A 22,849-nucleotide genomic window follows, 5' to 3' on the forward strand; every position below is an offset into this window, starting at 1 on the left:
GTGTGTGTGAAAATTTGTTAATCTTTGGTACATTTACCTTTAGAATATAGTTTTTTGTTGTTGTTTTTTGTTGTTTTTTTGTTTTGTTTTGTTTTTACTCAGAATGTGTGACTTTTGGATATTTATTTCAGCGCTGGAAAGTTTGTGTATTTGGTATCCTCCACAAGTGCAGGGACTTGGTGGAAATTGAAAGAGGTTGATCACAGCATAAGCCCTCCCTCTGTGCTCTGTGCATTGGTTCAGTCCTATTTTGCATAAGTTCCTTTTGAGTAGTTCCATGTGTGAATGCACAGCACAGAGGGTCTGTGCTGCCTGTGTGGATGTATGTCTTGGAGAGAAGCTGTGCTTGTCAGCTACAAATAACATTTTCAAAATCAACATGTACTGTGCTTATCCTGTCCCTGGAATGGGCAGCAATTCTTTGATGTATTACTACAATGGGAAAACGGTAAGCCTTTTCTTTCTTCATACAGTGCCTTACTGACTTGTTTAACAGAAAGTGCTGCATTTTAATTGTATTTTAGGAAAACCTGTGGGTGTTTTATTCTTTTTACCATAAGTTAGATTGTAGATTTGTTTGTGTCATTGAAGTCACGTCTTCCATAGTTACTTGAAATAGTGACTCCAGCAATTTAGTCGTGGTTGGCTTTTATTTTTAACTTACTATAGAAAATAAACCTGAATTTGAGCTCTTTTTAGTTTAATATTTCTTTTAGTGTAAGCTTGAAAGTATACCTATTTTTTTTACACTTTCATGTATTATAAACATAATTTATACATAAGGACATAAGCATACTGAGTATTTTGTGATGCTTTGTAGATGATGGAAAGATGAAAGTCGTCTTGGGTATTCATAAAACGAACAAGTATGAAGCTCTGGAAATGATTAGGGAAGCAGTCAGCCAGCGAGGCCATGTTTCCTGTTTGGAGTTTCAGGTCCAGCCTGACTTTCCTGGGATACCATCTGTTTCTAATCATGCTAGAATTTTGACCCTGTGCAGATTTATAAAATAAATCACTATCTTTTTAAAAAATGCATTTCTACATTTCTAAATAAGAGTCGCAGTCAATTCACAGCCCATTTGTAGGTATTTTATAATAGTTTTCTGCATTGCTAAGCAAGACTTTTCTGTTTTTTAATTACTTAATATTAACTACTTAGTATATTTCTAAAAATGTCTCTGTAAAGCCACAGGAATTTTGTATATTGTAGAAAGAATCCTAAAAGATCTGGAGTTACCATTGTGAAATATGTGATGTGCATTGCAAAACATTACATTAATGTCTACTTAGTACTCACTTGAAGCGTAGTAGCTACCTCCTCAGCATTGCTTTCATTCTCTCCCATTTCATGAAAAATGCATTTGTGGTAGTTTCAGTGATTTGGGGGAAAAACATTTTAAATATTAGTATTTTGAGTTTTGAGAAACTAATTAACATTTTTCTAAAATAGTATAAAGTTGGATGTATTCACTCTTTCCATTTTGCCACTTGAATGTTTTTGAAAGTAGCATGTGCTGTTGAGAACTGGTAGAAGGGCTGTTTAATCTGTTGACTGCTCTGGTCTTTGGATCCATCCAGTGGATTAGTTGTGGACTTTTGAGTGTGCTTTCTTAGCAGATGATAGGCCAAACAAAATATTTAGGCTCATTGAAAGTATGTGCTCAAGCTTTCTGTATTTAAGACCTTTGGAGAATGTGAGAGGTGGATCTGAGGGGTAAGTGAAGTTACTTTTTCTCTAATGATTTCATTGCCAGTGCCTTTTAGATGTCAAAAAAGAAATCTTTGTTGTCTAATTCTAAGTAAAACGGTCTGTTTGAAGATGGTGTGTAACTCTGTGAGCATGCACACATGTAAGTTCAGTCAAGTTCGCGTCCCCAAGCACTGGGGCATAAGACTGCAGTGCAGATCACTCTACCACAGCCTTCTTTGTTCTGCAGGGGTGGGTGGTGGGACAGTACTGATAATGTTAAGCATTTCCAAGTTTATGGTGCATGGCACAGCTGGTATTATACAGACATATAGCTTGAAAATTGATAGCCCTGTGCCATACATAGGTCAAAGGTGACTTATATGGTTTGGAAAATACATTAAGCAATCATACATTGTCTCAGCCCTGTATCGTGAGAGGCTACACATCTTATTGTTCTATACATGGTTGTTCTCTAATAATTACAAGAATTTTATTGAAATTATGAGAAACATTCTCAATGTCCTCAGTTTTTAGTAAGAACATTATAAAGTGTGTATTTATGCTGTCTAAAGAGTATGTAAATACGTTGCTGTCATCATCATGCTATCTGTTAGGAAGTGTAAGCCTGCCAAGCTTCATGTAAAAAGTCAGACTCTATTAATATTTTGACTCTGAAATAAAATACACTTTTTCACTTGTGTTATGGGTTTTTATGTTATAATTTTAGTGGTAACTGGGTAAAGTTTAAGGTTATTCTTTAGCTCCATTTTATTGATTTAAGAGGATGTATAGAATATTAGTATTTTAAATGCTGGTGTGTTCCCATTGAATTTCATCGTTAACAGGGCATAGCAAGCGTTCTGGGAGAAACTTGACAGTTCTGGTATGAAGCACAATGCCTTTCCTTTTCTAGCATTTGATCTTAAATTTTCAGTTTTGTTTTACATACCTTATTGGTTTGAGATTTTTTCATAAAACCAGTCAAATTCTAAGAAAAGTGAGATTAACCAGAGAGGAAGAGCCTTGTGTTGCTGGTGTGTGGTTAGTGTTTCCTTGTTGGGAATGCAGTAGACTTAATGTGAATGTGCAGAAGACCCAGAAATGTTACCTCTTTTTTCCCACTATTTGAAAACAGATGTTCTGTGTCACTTGTGTGACTATACTGTGCAGTAACTGTGAAGAATTGATCTTCGTGAAAAATTGAACATTATGCCTTTTTAAAAATTTCTTTTAAATTACCAAGGAATAGTAAATTTCTGGGGCTTCGTTTTAAGAATTTAGCTTGCATTCAGTCCTCTCATTGACACAAATGATGTTCTTCAAGCAAAAAAATGTAGAGAGTCTTGCAGGTACATTAAGACTGGCATTTCAGCATGTCTGTAATCTGAGCAGCCTCTTCTGTTGTTGTTGTTGTTGTTATTATTATTATTATTTAGTTGGTTAATTGGTTCAAAGTGCCTTGATACCTCAAAGATACCTCAAACTTTCTAGGTGTTTTAACCAGTGAGAGACAGGACCAAAGTCAAAGTTTTCAATTGGAATCACATTCTGAATATGAACTTTTTGGATGGTATCTGGACAAGAACAGACAGAAACCAATACTCTAAGAGTTCGGGCCATGAATAACTTTATGTCCGACTCCTTTAATTCAGAAAGCTGTCTTCATTTAGATGCTATGAGCCTCATTTCATAATTAAGGACATTAAGATTCAGAGGCATAAATAACTTGTTTAAACTCTACCTAACGTACTAAGTTCTGAGTTTGAGCCTAATTTCTTCCCCAAGTTAGGTCTTTTTCTTGATGTCATCCTGCAAGTTATGTTGTCTCCAGGGTGAATTCAGTCGGTCTTTGTTACCACCTGTGCTGCAGTAGTTTATATTGCATAGCAGTTGTTAACAGGGAAACACTGGAGCACCTTTACAAATACATTGTGAATAGCTGATCTTAGCGCTCATTGCCTAAATTCTTATGGGTGTGTTTTCTCAGTCTGTGTGTGCATCTGTATGTTTCCTTATGTCTGTCTGTGTGTGTGTGTGTGTGAGTGTGTGTGTGTCTGTCTGTCTGTCTGTCTGTCTTTTTCTGTGTGGCTGGAGGTGGAACCCAGGGCCTCACACATAGATAGCAAACACTTGGCAGCAAAACAATGACAAGTTTCTTCAGCCCAGGCAAGCAGGAATTTTCAATTTTTGTGCAAGACACCTATTGACTGTTATAGGTGTTAAAAACATAAACTATCTGGTTCCCTTTTCTAATATAATTCATTATATTAAAATCTTGTTCAAACATGGTTTGGCCTTTCTGTGTCTACATAATTTGCTTCTTTGTAAGAAGTAGAGTAGCAGTGAACTCAAATTACATTATAAATTGTTACAACTTATTTTTCAAATGAATATTTTTAGTGACCATCAATAAAAGCACACAAACACACACATACACAAAAACCAATGTGACAGTGTATAGAATTGAAGTTTCGTTCTTTTGTAGGAGTTCGTGATAATTACTATGTGATAAGAAAGCACAATGAATTCAAATGTGTAGACCATCTGTGGGTCCAGCATATTAAATGTAATATTTTTATGATAGGAAACGTAGAGTCATGGAAAAATCCTCTGAACAAGTAACGATAAAGGCATTAAATGATAAGAACATTTGCATAAGTCTGGGGCGGCTAAAACTATAGTATATGAATTCAAGGAAGTTTTCTTTTTTTTATTTAATTCACTACAGATATGCATGAATTAAAACTGTAGGTCTTGTTAGGGAAGACCTTTTCCTCAGTCTGCCTTATTAGTGCTTTTGGCATACATAAATATTCCTTTCCACCTGTCCATGAAAGTATTGAAAAAGAAACAGGGGCTTTTGGCTCTTCTCAGAAAAATTTGTGATTATTTGAGAAGCATTTATAAGAACAACAAAATATATAATTTTCAAGCTATGCCTCATTTAATTTTTCTTCACAATTAAAAATGGTAATATTAAAATGTTTGTTCCAAGCCAGTTGGTAGAGCACTCCTTGAATCCCAGCACTCTGGGGCCAGAGACAGGTGGATCTATTCAGTTCAAGGCCAGCCTGGGCTACAGAATGAGTTCCAGGACAGCCAGGGCTACACAGAGAAACCCTTTCTTGAAACACCAAAACAAAACAAACAAAAAAGCTCATTCTACAGCACTGAAAATTATAAATACCAATTGTCCTAGACAGGAAAGAATGTACAAGTTTCTACAATCTAGCCGTGTCCTTGGAGAGTTGGTGGAAAGGGGGGAGGCTTTAAAAATTATTATATTTCTCCCACTTACAGAGTACCTTAGTAGCTGGCTTGCAGAGAAAGAAGGTCCTTGGTAAAGCAGTGTCCCTGCACTTTGGTCACTTTGCTTCGTGATGCTTTGGGTTCCACACCTTTGCAGCTTTATTGGAACACTCTAAATCTTGGATGCTTAAATTGAAGTTAACATAAAATCTCTAGTAACAGATTGGACTTTATGGCAAAATTTGCCATTTTAATGTTCTATTAAAATACTAAAAGCATTAAGATATTTGTCAAATCCAGTTCAACTGCTGCTTAAAATTAACGTTAACATTTTTATGTAGTTTCCTTTTAGGTCATGTTTAACTTTGATTAGAAACAAGGGAAAGTAGAAAGACCCTTATTTCAGTCTCCACCAGTCAAAGGTTTCTTAATTTGTATGTATCCTAGCATACATGTAGATCCATATGTGTATAAATACTGGACCCAAAATAGTTAGAAGAATATGTAGGAACTTATTTACAGAGCTGTCTGTCTGGCAATTGTTGAAACATAGTTTTTAATACCAAAATTTTATTTACTCTTTAGCAACCTTTTTTTTTTAATGACATTTCATTAGAAATTGAGAATTCGTTGAGTGCTATTGTGTGTTAACTTATTTAAGTTAATTAGCAGTAAGTTAATTGAAAAGTAAACTTGTCTAAGAATTACCTCATTTTTTTCCCTGAATCTGGGAATGCTGGCACACAAATGTACGTGTTTTTACATTATACACCAGGGGCTTGAATATAGTTTTTAATTCAGGGTTTCAGTGAGGTTGTGATTTTTCTTTTTCTATTGATCTGGACTTTTCTTCTCTCTTTTAGGTTTTAAATGTTCGGCTAAATTTTGTAAAATTTGTATTTGTTTACTACATAGTCCCATTGCATAAGTGGTTATTTCTGAATATAATATGTTTTATTTTAAAACTATGGTGATAAAATAAATTAGCCATTTTTTTTAAATTTTCATGAATTGTACTGAAGATAATTTCTAATACAAGATTTAGTGGTTCATGGTGTTAGCATATATTAAAGTTTTTAATGATATTGAGTATACTGATTGAAACTGAAAGAGAACTGTTACTCAAACCATCCCAACAAAAGAGCCATTAAAAGTCTACACATAAAATGTGTAGGAATCAGGAAAATGTATACAATTCTCCTTCTCTGCACCCTGGAAGTATTGATCGAGCCAATGCCTTAGGCATGTTGTTAGTCAAGTGCTATACCACTTAGCCACACATCCAGCCATCCATGTTTCTTTATTTCAAAATAGATGAATTTTTTTCAAAATGTTTTAAGAATTTGGGCTGCTTTTCATGGGCCTTAGAGTGTTTACAATTTCAAAATGCTTTTTTCAAAGTATTTCGTGTAGGCCTAAACTTCTAGGTAAAGGACTGTTAGCCATGTGTAGCAGTTCAAATTAAAAAAAAAAAAAAAAAAAGAAACTGAAATGCAATTCCTTCCTTGTATCATCAATATCTCAGGTGGCCACTGGATAATGGCTACTGCATTAACATGACACCTAGGACAGAATTTTCTTTATCACCTGAAGGTCTTATGTTCTAGAGAAGGGCCTTGATGTGCAGGGCTCTTTCCAATATTAATTCCAAAAAGGGTGCATTGAAAAGAGACATAATGCACAATGCCAACCTTTAGAACTCCAGAGGTCTCTACCACAAATTTGAGGGTCATTCATATGTCTAAACTGAATTATCCAAGGTGGGGGAGGAGTTCGTCTTTGCCAGTTTGGTCCCAATGGTTGCATGAACAGCAGAAGCATTCTGAGCATAATTGTACTGTAAATACCCCTAACGTGTGCTGCACTGAGATTTTAGTTGTGCTCTGACTTCAAGTGTCTGTTCAGCAGGTGCCACAAAAGTGCCTCAGTACCTTCCTTAAAGGCAAAATGGCATTTCTGCAATAGCTGGCTGCGCCTCGCTTTCTGAAACTAAAGCTAGAATTCTAAGCAAATTACTATCTAGAAACTACATAGAACATCTTAAAATACTTAGTTGTCTTTTTCTCTACTATCTTTAAAATACTTTGACTCCTGGTAGATTTTAATCATCTTAAAGTGTAACTACTCCTGTCTCTTAATTTTAAGGTTGTTTTTAGTGCTACAGAAGCCTCCTTGAAATTTAAATGTATCATTAACTAGAATTAAAAAAAAAAAAAAACAAGCTGTCATTTGTGTACAGGTGATTGGATATAAGCAGCATGGCTTTAATTTGTGGCCAGTACTGATTGTGATGAGAAGACTTATGTGTGTGTGTGTGTGTGTGTGTGTGTGTGTGTGTGTGTGTGTGTGTTTGGAATTGGCTGACTGTTTTTCCACATCTGGAGCTAATAAACTCCCTGACCACATCAGTTGTGCTTTGATCTTAACTGAGACTGGCACAGCTGCCAGGCCGTAGCTCTGCATCTGTGTTTTGCAGGCCATGGCTGAGATACCAAAAGCAAAGTTAGAACAGTTCCAGAAGGCCTCTAAGATCCACAGACTGCTAAATGTTTCTATTGTGATGAGAACTTAAACTTGTATTAGTATGTAAATGATAAAGCTGTTGAGGGCTTTATTCACCATCTTCATTTGTAAGGTCTATCTTTTGGGGTGAAGGGGTGTTTGGGTTTTTGTTTGTTTGTTTGCTTGCTTTGCTTTTTTTCAGGACAGGGTTTCTCTGTGTAACTCTGGCCGTCCTAGAACTTGTTCTATAGACCAGGCTGGCCTCAAACTGAGTGTTGGGGTTAAAGCTATGTGCCACTTTGTTCAGCTTCATTTTGTAAGGCTTTTATTTCTAAAATCTGTGTACAGAGATTATGTCTAAAAACAAATGTTGCCTCTAATATGAGGCCTTATCCTCGTTTTCCCATTCAGCTTCAGAGTCTGCAACTGCAGATCAGCATGTGTATGCTTTCCTCTCGTTTGTTTAGTTACCTTAGTTTTCCCACTTCATATTTATAGCCATTATTCTTTATTTAGCAGCAGTTGGAGAATCAAAGTACATATATCTTTTTACTTTTGTCATAAAAGCAAACTTATGAAGTTTTGAATCATAAATATGTCATGTCTGGCATACAAGGAGCTAAAGGTACCAAAGAAAGAGAAATAAAAATCAGCAAATTATTTTGAAATTTAAGTTGAAAAATATATGTCTTTTTGTTGCGTGAAGTGACACAACAAAACTGGAAATTTTTTGTAATTCTTAGATGTGAGGTTCACATATTTTGGGCTATAACGTGAATAGAATTGGATAACTTAGAGACTTATTTTTAACAAAGTATGTGTGTAATAAGAGCAGAGAAGGATGTTCTGGTACTGTTTTCTACATTTGATCCTTGTTTGTATTGCCAGCAAAGGCTAAAAGCTTGCTCTACCTTTTTTTTTTTATTGTTGTTGTTGTTTGTTTGTTGGTTGGTTTTTGTTTTTGTTTTGTTTTGTTTTAATGGTGTCTTGGGGAATTTCGTATAGAGAAGGGCAAAGGACATCAAGTTATGCTAAGATTAGGAACAGAAACTTTAATTTTGTTCTTTGCTTGCTTATTTACTTATTTAAATGGATCTCACCCTGTAGCCTAAAGTAACCTGGAACTTGCTATGTAGATTAGGCCAACCTTTATGGGATTATAAATTTATGGGAGTCCATCTGTTTCAGCCTTCCAAATCTTTAGATGACAGGTGTGAACCACCATGCCACACTTTGAAAACTGAAACATAAGAAAAATAATATAGTCAAAAATTATTTCCTGGAAAGTTTAACATCAGCACACGGATGCACACACACTTATTTAAATCTAGCATGGTCTTTTTCATACTACTGAAGTTATTTTTTATCCTTTTATCTTATGTATATGGGTGTTTTGTCTGTACATATAGTGTTCATCACTTTCATACCTGTTGCCCATGAAGACCAGAAGAGTGTATTGACTCTTCTGGAACTGAAATTATGGGTGGTTATGAGCCTCCATGTGGGTGCTTGGGATAGAACCTGGGTCCTCTGCTTTTGACTACTCAGCCATCCCCTCCTGCCCCTTAATGCAATCTTTTATGAATAGCTTTAACTAGAAAAGTATGTTAAATACATGTATGTGTCACTCTATGTCAAGACCCTGTGTGTGATCTCTAAGAACATAGCTTCTCCCAAATTTTTCAGGTACCACAGGTGTATGCATGTTTGTTTCTTTGTGTACAGTAGGCTGTGCTCATATAGGTAGATCAAATCTCACAAAACCTGTGGCAAATGTCATTAAAGACTGACCAGTAGCAACACCAAATAGTTGGGATGGTAGAAATGTGCTGTATTAGCAAATTCTCACTGGCTGCTTACTGCACTTTAAGAAGCACTGTGCAAAACATCTGATTATACACATTACCTCATCTTCACCTCTTAGGTACAGGATAGAGCCCTCTTACACATGAGAAATTTGAGCCTCAGCAAGATTGGGAATCTGTATGGTTAGTGTCTGTCAAAAAGAATACATTTTTTTATTAATTGCAATTTATTCACTTTGTATCCCAGACAGCCCCCTCCCTTGTCTCCTCCCAATCCTACCCTCTCCTTCATCTCTTCCTATGCCCTTCTCCAACTCCACTGATAGGGGAGGTCCTCCTCCCCTTCCAGCTGACCCTAGTCTATCAGATCTCATCACAACTGTCTGCACTGTCTTCCTCTGTGGCCTGGTAAGGCTGCTCCCCCCTCAGGGGGAGGTGATCAAAGATCCAGCCACTGAGTTCATGTCAGAGACAGTCCCTGTTCTCCTTACAAGGGAACCCATTTGGAGACTGAGATACCATGGGCTACATCTCTGCAGGGGTTCTAGGTTATCTCCATGGTTGGTTGGAGTATCAGTCTCAGAAAAGACCCCTGGGCCCAGATATTTTGGTTCTGCTGCTCTCCTTGTGGGGCTCCTATCTCCTTCAGGTCTTTCTGTCTCCCCCTTCGTAAGATTTCCTGCACTCTGCCCTAAGTTTGGCTGTGAGCCTCAGCATCTGCTTTAATACCCTGCTGTGTAGAGTAGAAGAATACATTTTGATAGCTTGTGAACTGGTAGTTTTTGTAAAGAAAATTTCAACTGCTCCCATATTAACCTCGATATAAGAACCAGCACCACCCCCAAGGCCTTGTTTGCTAGGCTCGCTTTGCCAGTGAGCTGTGTGCTTTGACCCCAGCTCTTTCCCTTACTACTGTTTAACACATGTGCTTAGTTAAAAGCACCACATTACATACTAGAAGTTCTTTTTCCTACTTCTTTGTTTGGTTTTTGTTTTTGTTTCTGTTTTTTGAGACAGGGTTTCTCTGTTTAGCTTTGGCTGTCCTGGACTAGCTTTGTAGACCAGCTGGCCTCAAACTCACAGAGATCCGCCTGCCTCTGCCTTGCTGACTGCTGGGATCACAGGTGTGTGCCACTGCACCTGGTTCCTTTTTGCTGCTTCTAAAAGGTAACTGTTGCTAAGTTTCTTCTGTATAATTCTATAAATATGTAATAATTATACAGACAATGTGAATGTTTTGTATATGTTTCCTTAATGATGATTTCTCTAGTTAAAATTAAAATTTTTATACCAAAATATAATGAAATTTAACTTCTAATATACTAAAACAAAATAACTTCTTATACTGCTGAGATAACTCATTTCCCCTTCTTTCCTACTTTTACAATTCATGGGTTACTTTCTTATATGACAGACAGTCTCACTCTTTTGGCAAGGTTGGTGTTGAACTTGAAGCCACCCATCCTCCTAGTTACTGGGAGTACAAGCGTTAGCCACCTTGCCAAGCGTCATACCTAATGTTACTTGTTTGTTTTTCTTTTAAGGTTCAGCAGTTTTGAGAATACTGTGATTATATTTCATTCACTGTTTATTTGGATGCCCATTTAGTTTTCCCATGGATTGCAAATGTTGGCCACTTGATAGTTCAAAGTATTTGTAGTTTCCTTATCTGGAGCAGATGTTCACTAAAGGAAAGTATTTCTGCTCTAACAAATAATCTTTTGCTTGAAGATCTGCTTGGAAGTACACCTGAAATTAAAGAGCTAAGACCTCTCAGCAGAGCTTGCTTTGCTTTTCTAAGTTAAGAAAGTGACAGAGCCATGGTGCTGTGGCTTTGAAGCTAACCTTTTACCAGGAACATTTCATCTCACTCACTTTGTTTGACCTGATAAAGTTATAGTGCCCCATCAGATTTTGAAACATGCACTGATAGGAAAATTATGTTTCTCTGTCTGAATCTCTTAGGTCTTTTCAGCCACCTACTGTTAGTGTCATAACACAAATGGAATACATGAATATTTGAAGTAATATTTTCTAGTAACCAGCTAAAAGGAAACATGTACTTAGTAACCAAATTTGATGTCATCTATGTAGCAGTCTGTCTCATATGCACTGATAGAGATTAGATAGGCATTTTTAGGTTCTTTGTGGAACATAGACCTCATTTTATGTAAGTATTATAACTATCATTTACATTTTAATTAAATATTTTATTTTGTTTTGTTTTGTTTTAAGGTATATGCACCATCCCCAAATTCTGACGATTTCAACCGTGAATCTCCTAGTTACCCATCTCCCAAACCACCAACCAGTATGTTCGCTAGCACTTTCTTTATGCAAGGTAAGCACTAGCAAACAGTTGTTAGAGACAGCCAGAGCTGTTTGTGTGCTGGCATTACAAGTATAGGAGAAAGAATATTTGTACAAGAATTCAGACAGTACTTTTCTAAGTATTTTTTTTTTCTGAAGTCAGTTAAAACTTAACCATATAATAGTCTAGTGGTATTCAATGCTAATTGTAATTTAGTTAAATTATCCTACTAACCTTTGATGATCATCTAACTTCTGACCGAGAAATGAGTAAAGCTGCCTTGCTTCGTTTTAGAATTTAAAATTATGAAAGCTAGAAACAATATTGGTTTCTGGTTTGGATTACAGTTTTGTAGCACATGTAGTATTACCAATAGGAAAAGTAAATTCAAAAACTGAGTGAATCATGTTAATAGAGAAGAGGTGTTACTTTTTTTTTCTAATTGCTGTCTGACAAACCATTTTTATTTGCTCTTCTGTGGTTTGGCATTGTGGGAAGTATGTATGTGGAAGCACAGTACATTATTACATAAATGGATCCTTGACTGTGCTGTGGTTGAAGTCACTGCTGACATAACATTTGAAGCATCAAGTATGTATGCTGTATGAGAAACCTCTCCGTTCCACGTTTTCAGAATGTCTGATACAATGTGTGTTGCCTATTAAAGGCTCTGCCTTTGGTAGAACATTTAACCAAAAATTAAATCTGATTTGTTCCCAGATTTCAAGTGTACATTACCTTTCTTAGTATGAAATACGTGTCTTTTGAGAATTGTTATAATGACCCACTTATTACAATTTATGCTATTTTTTTTTTCTTACTATAAAAGATACTTCTTTTTAAATAGTAACTTTAGGTCTAGGGTGGAAGAAAACCTAATGGAATATTAGGTTAAAGGGGGAAATAATATCTCCAAGTATGGAGTTTGTTTCTGCTGCTGTGATAAAGTACCTTGACAAAAAGCAGCTTAGAGAAGGGTAGCAATCCATCACAGCAGGTAGTCAGGGCAGTGGGATATAAAGAGCAAAGAGATGGATGCGTGTGTGTGCTCACTTGGTCAGCTCACTTTTTTCACCCTTAAATAGTTCACAGCACGGACAACAAAAAGGTACCTTCTATACTCGGTTAATCTAGATAAGAAAACCCTTCACAGACATGCCCTCAGCCTGTCTGATGTAGGCAGTTCCTTACTGAATTACTTTTCCCAGAAGGCTCTAGATGGCAGCAACTAGACAGTTGAAGACAGACATCATTATACTCTTTGAATTTCTTTGTACATAAACAAAAGAAAAATTTTGGCTGGGAAAAATTTTGTATTTTTCTTCTTATCTTAGATGGGACCCACAGTTCTTCAGACCTTTGGAGTTCATCAAACGGGATGAGCCAGCCTGGTTTTGGTGGAATTCTGGGGACCTCCACTTCCCACATGTCTCAGTCCAGTAGTTATGGCAGCCTTCATTCACATGACCGCTTGGTAGGTATCAAACAATGTTTTGTACTCATGTGTTTCTTTTGGTATAAAAATCAGTTCTATCAAAACTTCTGAGCTTTGAAGTATTTATTGGCTTAATTTACTATGACTGCCTAGATGATAACTTGTCATATGTCATGCTCATTTAACTGTTTATAAAGGTTGTCTGTGTACGTTCATAGGATTCAGAAAATACGTGATTTTTATTATTTGTATGTGGGGGAGAAAACGAGTGGCCAGCATGTAACTAAGAACTAAAGCCTTCATGCATGCTACACAAGTGCCCTACCTCTAGGCAATATCCTCAGCCTTCAGAAAACATGAGCTAGATCATGTCTCTTCTCCCCTTTTCCTAGAGTTATCCTCCACACTCAGTGTCACCAACGGACATAAACACGAGTCTTCCGCCAATGTCCAGCTTCCACCGTGGTAGCTCCAGCAGCTCACCGTATGTTGCCGCCTCACATACTCCTCCCATCAATGGATCAGATAGCATTCTAGGTGAGCTTCTGGGTTACGAAAGCTTCCTAATCCTAATTTGAGAGTTTCGTTGAAATCTATATCATTCAGTGACATTTTTAGTATTTAGTTTAAACAGAGAGGAAAGAAGATAATTAATCTTTACGTTCCATTAATCCAAAAACCAATAAGGAACTCACCTTTATATTTATAGATGGTTAAATACAGCACATAGAATGTTTCCTGATTCACTGTGATATGTGAGGCCATAAGCCAGGGTACCCTTGAAGCGATAGATACATGCTTCAGAAAAAAAGTAATATTCCTGCTGCTCTCCTTGATTTGTTTACCTATTTGAGCCATCCAGGAACCAGAGGAAATGCTGCTGGAAGCTCACAGACTGGTGATGCGCTTGGAAAGGCTTTGGCATCTGTAAGTATTGGGTTTATACATTATACTGAATGAGTTCTATACTAGTGAACTAAGGTTTACATTTTGTGGACAGTAAATGTCATAGTTCCAGCACTTTTAACATCATTATCCCTTTAAGAGCTGTTTACTGTTTATATTGGTACACACCATTAAATTAGTTCATGATAACATCTCCCTGATTCATATGTAGAAGAGCTGTATTTGTGGCTTCATTTAAATATGTCATCATTTGAGTGGAGCAGACACAGGTAAAACAAAGAGGAATTTGAAGAAATATTTAAATACTCAGTGGCTCACTTAAATAAATCAAGGAGTGCCAAGAAAGAAACTCCAACTCATCTAATATGAAGGAAATGCCTTTATAAGGGCTTTCACAAGATAGAAAATACATTCATTCATTCATTTGGAAAAAATAATCAGCTACAGCTGGTTTGCTCGAAAACCAAGGGATGGGTCTCAGAATCATTGAAAAACTTGTGCTAAAATGAATAAAACTGATTCAAAGATTTTATGATATGGTGCAGCTAATCCTTAGCACATCAAAACAAATGGGATAACAATGATTACAGTTTAATATATCTTACTCTTAAAATGTTAAAATTGATTTGTAATGCTAAAGCCAGAAAAGAGAGGGTATTTATTAGTTATCTATAAAGATTCAAATCTAATTATTCAAATTCTGCTTTCTGCCTTGTGAAGTCTCTCTTTAGAAGTTTGGTTTTTTTTTTCCCCTTGAGCAGTATGCTTACTAGAATTCCAGAGACTTTCCAGCTATCTTTCTCTATAGCTGTTAAATTTGAGGTTTTTGGGGGGAAATTAAACCAAGTCAAACTCTTCTACCACATAGTGGAGCCCAATAAATGTTTGCTGGTTTCAATCTTGGAGCATACCAAATAAGTAATGGTGGTACAAACACAAAGCAATGTTCAGCTGTGGTCTGAGTGCTTTCTAGTTGTTCGGCATTACACTAAGCATTTCCATGCCCTGTTTCATTTAATCCTCAAGAAAACCCTGTCAAGCTGGCATTATTATCCCCACATTACAGGTGGAAGAACTGAGGTTTAAAGGTTAAGTGACTGAGCTCAAAAGATTAAGTAGTTTGCCCTCGGGATCACTAGCTAGTAAGCTCATACTTATTAGCTAGTAGCTCATACACATAGAACCCACACCTAACTAGCCTCTTTACTGCTTTGTAGGTCTAGGAACTTGTGCTATAGGGACTGTCTTAGAGGTATGCAAGATGATTAAAGAGAGTTGTCCCTACTTTTTTTCTTTCTTTAATTCCCTGAAGAAAACTGTGTGTAGGAAGAAAATTACTTGGGTATTTGATTTGCATGACATGTTCTGCCTGCTCGTTTTAGAAGATCCAGTAGCAGAGAGTTCGTTTACATATAAGCAGACAAGTAATATTTGACTCTTAATATTAAGCAAATTTTAAAAATAAAACCTCTATTTGGGGAGTCATTTCTTTCCACGTTTCTGTTTTGTTTTTCTGAGAAAAATGTATATAAAGAAATTATGGTCTAAGCAGACAAGACTGTGTGATGTCTCAGTAGTTTTTCAAGCTTACCTTAGATACCCTGACATCCTTGATTTTCCTTCCGTATTATGAACTGAATACTAAACAAACTAGGATGGCATTTGGAGAAAAAAAAATCCAAATTCACTCTTAGTGGAAGCCAGGAAAAAAATGTTTAATCTAGCTAGTGGGTGGGCTTTGGTTGTCATGGAAACTCACTTCTGTCATTCTGTGTTGTTACTAGGCGGGAACAGCTAGGTCATTCCATAAATCATTTCTGTCATAGCTGAGGGTGATGCATTCCATCTGCTCCATCACTGCAGACCCTCATTTGCACACTTCCTGTCCCTTCAGCCTTTCCCTCCCTCCCCAACAACATTGTTTCTTCAACTTTCCTTGCAGATTCACATTCTCATTAATGTTTAGTGTTTAAAATGTACTAAAAACAAAAACAGTGAGTTGTTGGTGATTGGAAGACTGATAGGAGAAATGATGGTAAGAAACTTCCGGAGGATTACATCTGAGAATCTGACATGCATATCATAGTTTTATGTTAAGTGTTACAGATGGTTAAAATGTGGTACCCTTAGTATAGCACCCACTTTTGATGAGAAAACACTGCTGTTGTCATTAGAAGTTAATTCTAGTTCCCCATTTGCCTTAGAAGGTCTTTCATGTGTGAAACACCAGAGGGTACAACCTTTGTTCTTCAGTTTAGGTATTAAAGAACACGCAGAATGCTGCGTGATTAAACATGTAAGGCCAGATAATGCATTTGCAAAGGTTCCTTTATTTTAGGTTTAAGCCTGGATAATTGTGGTCTTAATCTCAGGATAGCAAGAAAGAGAATTGTACATGAAGGTATTTACACAAAGTCCCCAAAGCCCTGTGGATTGTGCACTAGTTTAGATAATAGACATGGGTAGATAGAAGGAAAGGAAAAATCTGTGTGTCCCTGAACATTTGCCAGACAATCACCCTTTAAGACTGTGCCCATGGAGAGTTATATGGAGGAAGAAACATCTGGTTTATTTCAGCGCCTAATACCATATCAAAACATTCAGTCTTTAATTTAGAAGAGATCAAACGAGAGGACTGTTTAACTTTGTTGATTATATCAGACTTCTTTGTGATAATTTATGTTTTGATTTCTGTGAGCCAGGGAGGGAAGAAGAGAAGGAGAGAGAGAGAGAGAGAGAGAAAGAGAGAGTGTGTGTGTGTGTGTGTGTGTGTGTGTAATAGTTAAATGGTCAGTAGTCTCTAACAAAAGAAAAGAAAATCCAGGGAAGTTGACATTTAGAAGTAATTCATGAAATAAGTTTCTTTGTTCCTGAGACTCAATAACATTAGCATAATAAAGATTAACTGAAATGTGCGAAAGCTTCAGTGTTTAAAACCTTGGGCTCTCAGGTCCAGGGTTGGGCCTGGAGCTCTCCATTGTTTCTTTTTGTCTGAGGCTCTTTTCATTAGCCTCTCCCTTTATTGGCACCCTCCTGATTGGAATGGACCATGACTGATAGGAGGAGGAGCCTCATTTGTTGCAGTAAAATGAGGAATATTACCGTTTAAGCCTGGCAGAAGGTACTGAGAGTTATTCATCATTGGCCATTTAACTGTGAGTGCCTGTGGGCTGCATGTAGAATGAGCTCTGACTTTGTTCCTGTCCCAGACTATTAAGTCACTACCACCTCCATTTTTAAAGTGACTTTTTTCTTCTTTAAACACCAATACTAGAGTCCTACAAAGGAAGAAATCTTTATTTAGAATGGTCTTTGCCAAAAATGCATGGTGTTTAGGATTTCTAAAGAAATCACAATTTTTATGAAATAATGTAATTGGGTTGTGTTTAGTGATAGAATGAGCCTCCAGAGATGCAGGCTGGTAAAGTGATCTGCCCCCCCAAAAGGCTTCAGTGTTGTAGTTACTCTTCAGTGTTCAGTGTTCTGCGTGTGTTCCTCCCCACACGTGTGTTCTTTCTATGAGAGTAAACAGCTTTTTTTTAAAGGGTTAGGGAGCACAAACATGCCATGATGCAAGTGTGGAGATCAGAGGACAACGTTCATGAATATTCTCTTTCTAGGTGGATCCTGGAGATCAAACAGAGCCATCTCACCAGCCCCGTTGAGTAGCAATTTTGTCTGATATCACATCAAAGTATAATGGGTAATTGGTGAAAATGGCTTCTATTGTACAAACGGAGAAGCTTTTTTTAGAAAAGATACATTTTTTAGTATGGCTTCTCTTTACACCATGATTCTCAAAATATTTTGAGTATAGGATTGGAACATTCTTATGTCAGTCAAGAGAATGATCACACATGACTCTAAGTATAACCTGTTTTCTTTGACATAAAGGAATTCTCACAAGCATTTGGCATTCATAGGGATTCCTTCACTGAAAAGGGAGAGCTTAAGAATTGGCGTTCTATTCATACCCCAGAAAGCTGGTGCCTACCTAAGTGTGAGATATATATAGCCTAGAACATTAACATTAATTATCAGCAACCACAGAACCTCACCACATAATTGTTCTCAAAGGTCATGCCATATTGTGGATTTGGAGTGAAGTCATCTATAACAAGCTCTTTCGTTTTCTTATCTCTGCTAATTGATCCCCATTACCTAAATTCTAAGATAAATTCCACCACTTAAAGAATTTTCTTACTGGTAAATATTATAGCAAATTTCACATGTAATTTATATATTTACCACTTATTAAAATCTCAACACTGGGAAGACAAACAAATGGATCCCCAAGGCTTGCTCAGCCAGAGCTCCAAGCCACTGAGAGATCCTGTCTCAGAAATAAGGTGGGCAGCTCTTGAGGAAAAATACCTGAGGTTGTCCTCTGGCTTCACACACATGCATACACAGATTTAAAGTGGTGTGAGAATAATGTATACTTATCCCAGAAACTGAGAATTGTGAATATTGGTATCTACAGAGAGATGAGTAGAGGACCAAAGAAAAGGGGAGCACAAACCAAAGTAGAGTAAAGGAAGAAAAAGGGTGGGGAAGATAGGAAGCAGAGTGTTGACTCAAAGTTCAAGTCAGCAGCCAATGTAAGGCAAGAGAGTCATTCACCAGGATGTACAAAAACAAAGAATGTCCTTACCAAGCATTAAACTGCAAGTAACTAGAGAAGAAAAGAGTGCTTAGGACTCTGGGAAACCCTTTAAGTGAACTGGAGAACAGAAGAGCAAGAACACAGGTAAATCTAAAACCGAGAACTCACTCCAGTGGGAATTCGTAGCCCAGGCTCTGCCATTTCTATCATTCCTCATCACTTGTTAGCACAGCAACAAGTTCTTGACTGGCAAGAACTGAGAGTAAAAACCAGGAAATGGATAGCTGAGAATATATAGAGCTAGGAGCTGTGGGCTGCCACAGACGGTGTTGTTTCTTCAGCGCTTTCACAGTTGTTTCTCACAAGGGAGGAGTAATGATCAGCAGGCAAACTATGTTGTAAATGCAGCTTGTGAATATTTTGCCACTTATCTGCACTATCGGTGTAATTATTTCTCCTCCTTTCCCTCATTAGTGTTGTATTACATACTTTATGAAGTTAGCATTGGTTGCTCATAAAAGTACAAGTGACTCCTGAAGATAAGAAACAATGATTGACAATAATAAAGATGTTGAGACATGTTTGTAAAACTTTGAAAGTTTAAATTTTACAGTATACAATCTTAGAGCTAATACAGAGAAGTAACTTTTTAAAGGACTTAAGGGGTAACTTAATATCTTCTTTGGCTAGCTTTTTAGAAAGAGAACATTTTAAAAAAAAACTGTTTTCAAAGACATACTTTCTGTCTTTCTGTGTCCTACCTCCCTGCTACACACACACACACACACACACACACACACACACACACACACAGGCTTTTTCTATGTAGCTCCGACTGTCCTTTCCTATAACTCTGTAGACCATGCTGGCCTCAAACTCAATCTTCCTCTGCCTCCCCAGTGCTGGAATTAAAAAGCCATGCACCACCACTGCCGAGCTTTTCAAAGACTTGTTTTGTTCGGTTGGTTTTTTGGGGAGTGGGTGGAGAAGGCAGGATAGTTTGAGACAGTCTCTATGTCGCCTTGGTCCTGGAATTCACTATGTAGCCCAGGCTTACCTTGAACTCCCCCTACTTCTACCTCCCAGATTAAAGTTGTGCACCACCACGCCTGGCTTAGAGACCATTTTAATGCATTAAGGCCAGGCTTGGTGAGACACTCCTGCAACTCCAGAACTTACAGGCTAAGTCAAGAGGCTCACAAAGGATCACAAATTCAAAGTCTGCCCAAGCCTGCCTGTGGGGGTCCTGATTACCTAACGTAGACCCTGACTCAAAAGACCTATAGCAAAACTACATGAAAGACTCCATTTTTTGTTTAAGTGTTTTTGTGAGGTTATCATTTTTATATTACTTAGATGGTATATTCTTTAAAGATTGTTTTCTTTTCAGATATTTTAACTTTACAGTAGTTTTATTTTAAAACAAAAGACTCACCTTAAATATGGACAGACCTGGCACCTACTATGTAGCCCAGGTTGGCCTTCAAGTTTCAGTCTCACATCTGCCTCCCGAGTGCTAGTCGCTGGTGTGGGGGCCACACTCCATGGCCTGTTGCTTGCTGTTTAGCCCATGCTGCCTTTGAACTTGTGATCCTTTGCCTCTGCCTCCCAGGTGTTGGTGATAGCAGAGGTATACCCACATACCTGATACTTAGAAATTTTCCGACCACAGTAATTCAGAAATAGATATCTTGAGAAATCATGTCTTGAAAAACCAAGAAGAAAGGGAGGGAGAAAGGATGGAAGGAAGGAAGGAAGGAAGGAAGGAAGGAAGGAAGGAAGGAAGGAAGGAAGGAAGGAAGGAAGGACCTGTGTTATTCCTCTCGCATTTGAAATTGTATACTATTTTTTGTCCTAGTTTAAAAACTGAAGCTACTTTGGTCTCTACTTATAAAATAGTGTACAGTTTGATGGCAAATGGTTTCACTGTGAGCCTTGGGGTGGTGTGACTGAGATCACAAAAACAGCTCCATGAATGGGTTTGTAGTTTTGCTACTCTCACATTCTGATGCATATATATCTCTTATCTTCCGGTTAGATTTATTCTCCTGACCATACAAGCAGTAGTTTTCCATCAAACCCATCAACACCAGTGGGATCTCCTTCACCTCTCACAGGTGGGTTCTCTTTTATTCATAACACATGCAAGTCTTCTATTTGGAAATAATACTGGTTCAACAAAATTTTAATAAAATCCTACTTAAATTATGAAAATGATCATTCTAATTTTTGATGATAGACATTTAATCAGAATCTGCCCCTGGAGTTCATTTTGAAAAAATACTGCTGGTCTTGAATTATTTATTCATATCTTCCTAGGTTCTTAAATAATCTGTGGTGGTTTCCAATAACAATTGTAGCAGAGTGGTGGTGGTGCATGCCTTTAATCCCACTGAGGAGGCAGAGGCAGGAAGATCTCTGTAAGACCGCTGGCATGGTCTACAGAGTGAGTTCTAGGACAGTCAGGGCTTCAAAGAGAAACATTGCCTCAGATGAAGAAGAAGGAAAAAAAACTTGAAGAATCAAGACTAAATCATTATTTCACATTTTCACCTGAGAACTTCTCAGGGGATTATATAGTTTTTCTGCTGAGAAAAAGACTGCTGTGGATGAGCAGCGTTGGTGGAGCTGCCCACGTGGTTCACTTGGTTTCCCTTTCTCCTGGTTTTTAACATTAATATTGGCAAGTTCTAGAACTATCCATACAGGATGAATTTGTTGAGCTACTGTAATTATAAATGATTTCTTACTAGGATTAAGTAAAGTATATGAAAATATTTTTCAAGCAATGATTTAAAAACTACCCATTTTTCTAAACAACAATTGCAGGGGTGAGGCTTACTGAAGAAAAAATTGTTTGTTTTGCAGAAGAGACATTATTAGACAACAGAGTGAAATTGCCACATCATCTCAGCAACCAGTCAGCCTCAGCAGCAGCTCTGGTTTCGTAGGCTAGCCACAGTTAGGTCTAGTGCAGTGGTGGTTTTCATGAAGCATTTTTGTGTTGTGCTGGGTTAAGTCGCAGCTCATGCTGTCACCTGTGCTTTGTGTTGGCCCCTTTTCTCTGCTCAGCCACATTCCAGGATGGACATGTTGAGCTGCAGCAGCTGTTCTTGGCTTGTCGCAGGCTGTGCCACTTTTTCAGACATCATGGCTTCAGCTGTCTAGTAAATGTTAAGCAGCTGTTACACATAAGCAATATGATGAAAGACCCATTGACTTAGAGTTGTTTAACAGAGCTGAAGTTACAGGGAGAATGATATAACTTAGCCCTGCTTGCTATCTTGGCACTGCTTTACCAAAATCCTCGCCATAATTTTTACCACTGCCTGTTTTTGCACGTTGGTATCTGTCTGCCTTTACCGTCCTCCCTAATCATGGGACAGGAGCCTGGAGCTCAGCATCTGAAAAGGCAGAAAGGAAACTGAGAATGGTAGAAGTCAAGTCTGAGCACTCCTTCCTTGATAAGTGAAGTTTATCGGATGATACTCTTCTCCCTCTAGCTCAGGTAACTAATGAAAATGTAGGCTGCTGATTGTATAGTATTAGTGGGCCTGCTTTGAATTCAGCATCCTTAAGAACCATTTCACATAATGCTGCTGAAACAACAAATTAGAGTATATTTTTAAAAGTTTCTCCTGTTTCTCTGTCTAGTGTGCTTGTCTCTACTTACCTTGTATACATGAATGCCTCACCATGGAAAAGCAGAGACAGGGTGGCAGGAAAAGTACTATGTGGTAAATGTTCAAAGAAAAAGGAAACAACAAACCAGAGCTGTTTGTGGAAATTGCTTTGTGCCTTATGTGGCCTTGATCTGTTATTTGGAATGAGTGGGTGTCCCCAGTTAGACCTGTTCCTATACCTGAGAAAGAGAGTCAGCACAGGATCTGGGAAGATAGATACATAGGCAACAGATCCCCACAGGCAGCTTTATGGCTGTCATTCTTAGATAAATCCACCTCATTTTTCTCCAGAACTTTCAAACCAAGAGCATACATTTTATCTCAAGCATTTGTGAGGATGCTTCTAAAACATTGTACAAATTAAGAAGCTTAGGATAAAAAGAAAAAAAGCTCTGGTGGCTGCTAGCTTGAATATTAAAGAACATTTTTTCTTAGGGTATGGGGCACATTGAGACAAAGTGTCACTACATATGTAGCCTTGGCTGGCATGAAATTTGCTATCAAGAACCAAGATGACCTTGAACTTAGAGATCTGCCTGCCTCTGCCTCCCAAGTGCTGGGCTTAAAGGCCTATTAGCATTTGTTCTTAAGGGACAAGAAGCCCCATAACAGGTGAGCTGTAAACCTTAACATTAGCATCCCTCCTCTACCTCCTAGCA

The 22,849-nt window shown here is 37.6% G+C and overlaps 1 protein-coding gene across 12 annotated transcripts in view; it reads left to right on the plus strand.

Annotated features, from left to right (window-relative positions):
- Tcf12 (transcription factor 12) overlaps window positions 1-22,849 on the plus strand; it is a 267,507-nt gene that overhangs the window by 212,930 nt on the left and 31,728 nt on the right. For 9 of the 12 annotated variants that reach the window (XM_060384798.1, XM_060384799.1, XM_021645466.2 and 6 more), the window contains 5 exons: window positions 11,485-11,590; window positions 12,895-13,034; window positions 13,388-13,532; window positions 13,858-13,922; window positions 20,546-20,624. In XM_060384798.1, coding sequence (XP_060240781.1) covers window positions 11,485-11,590; window positions 12,895-13,034; window positions 13,388-13,532; window positions 13,858-13,922; window positions 20,546-20,624 — 535 coding nt within the window. Of the gene's footprint in view, window positions 1-46; window positions 449-11,484; window positions 11,591-12,894; window positions 13,035-13,387; window positions 13,533-13,857; window positions 13,923-20,545; window positions 20,625-22,849 lie in introns of those variants that run through there. The other 3 variants (XM_060384803.1, XM_021645471.2, XM_021645472.2) reach the window with 3 other exon arrangements.

The sequence above is a fragment of the Meriones unguiculatus genome, chromosome 6, assembly GCF_030254825.1.
Source record: "Meriones unguiculatus strain TT.TT164.6M chromosome 6, Bangor_MerUng_6.1, whole genome shotgun sequence".
Taxonomy (NCBI): domain Eukaryota; kingdom Metazoa; phylum Chordata; class Mammalia; order Rodentia; family Muridae; genus Meriones; species Meriones unguiculatus.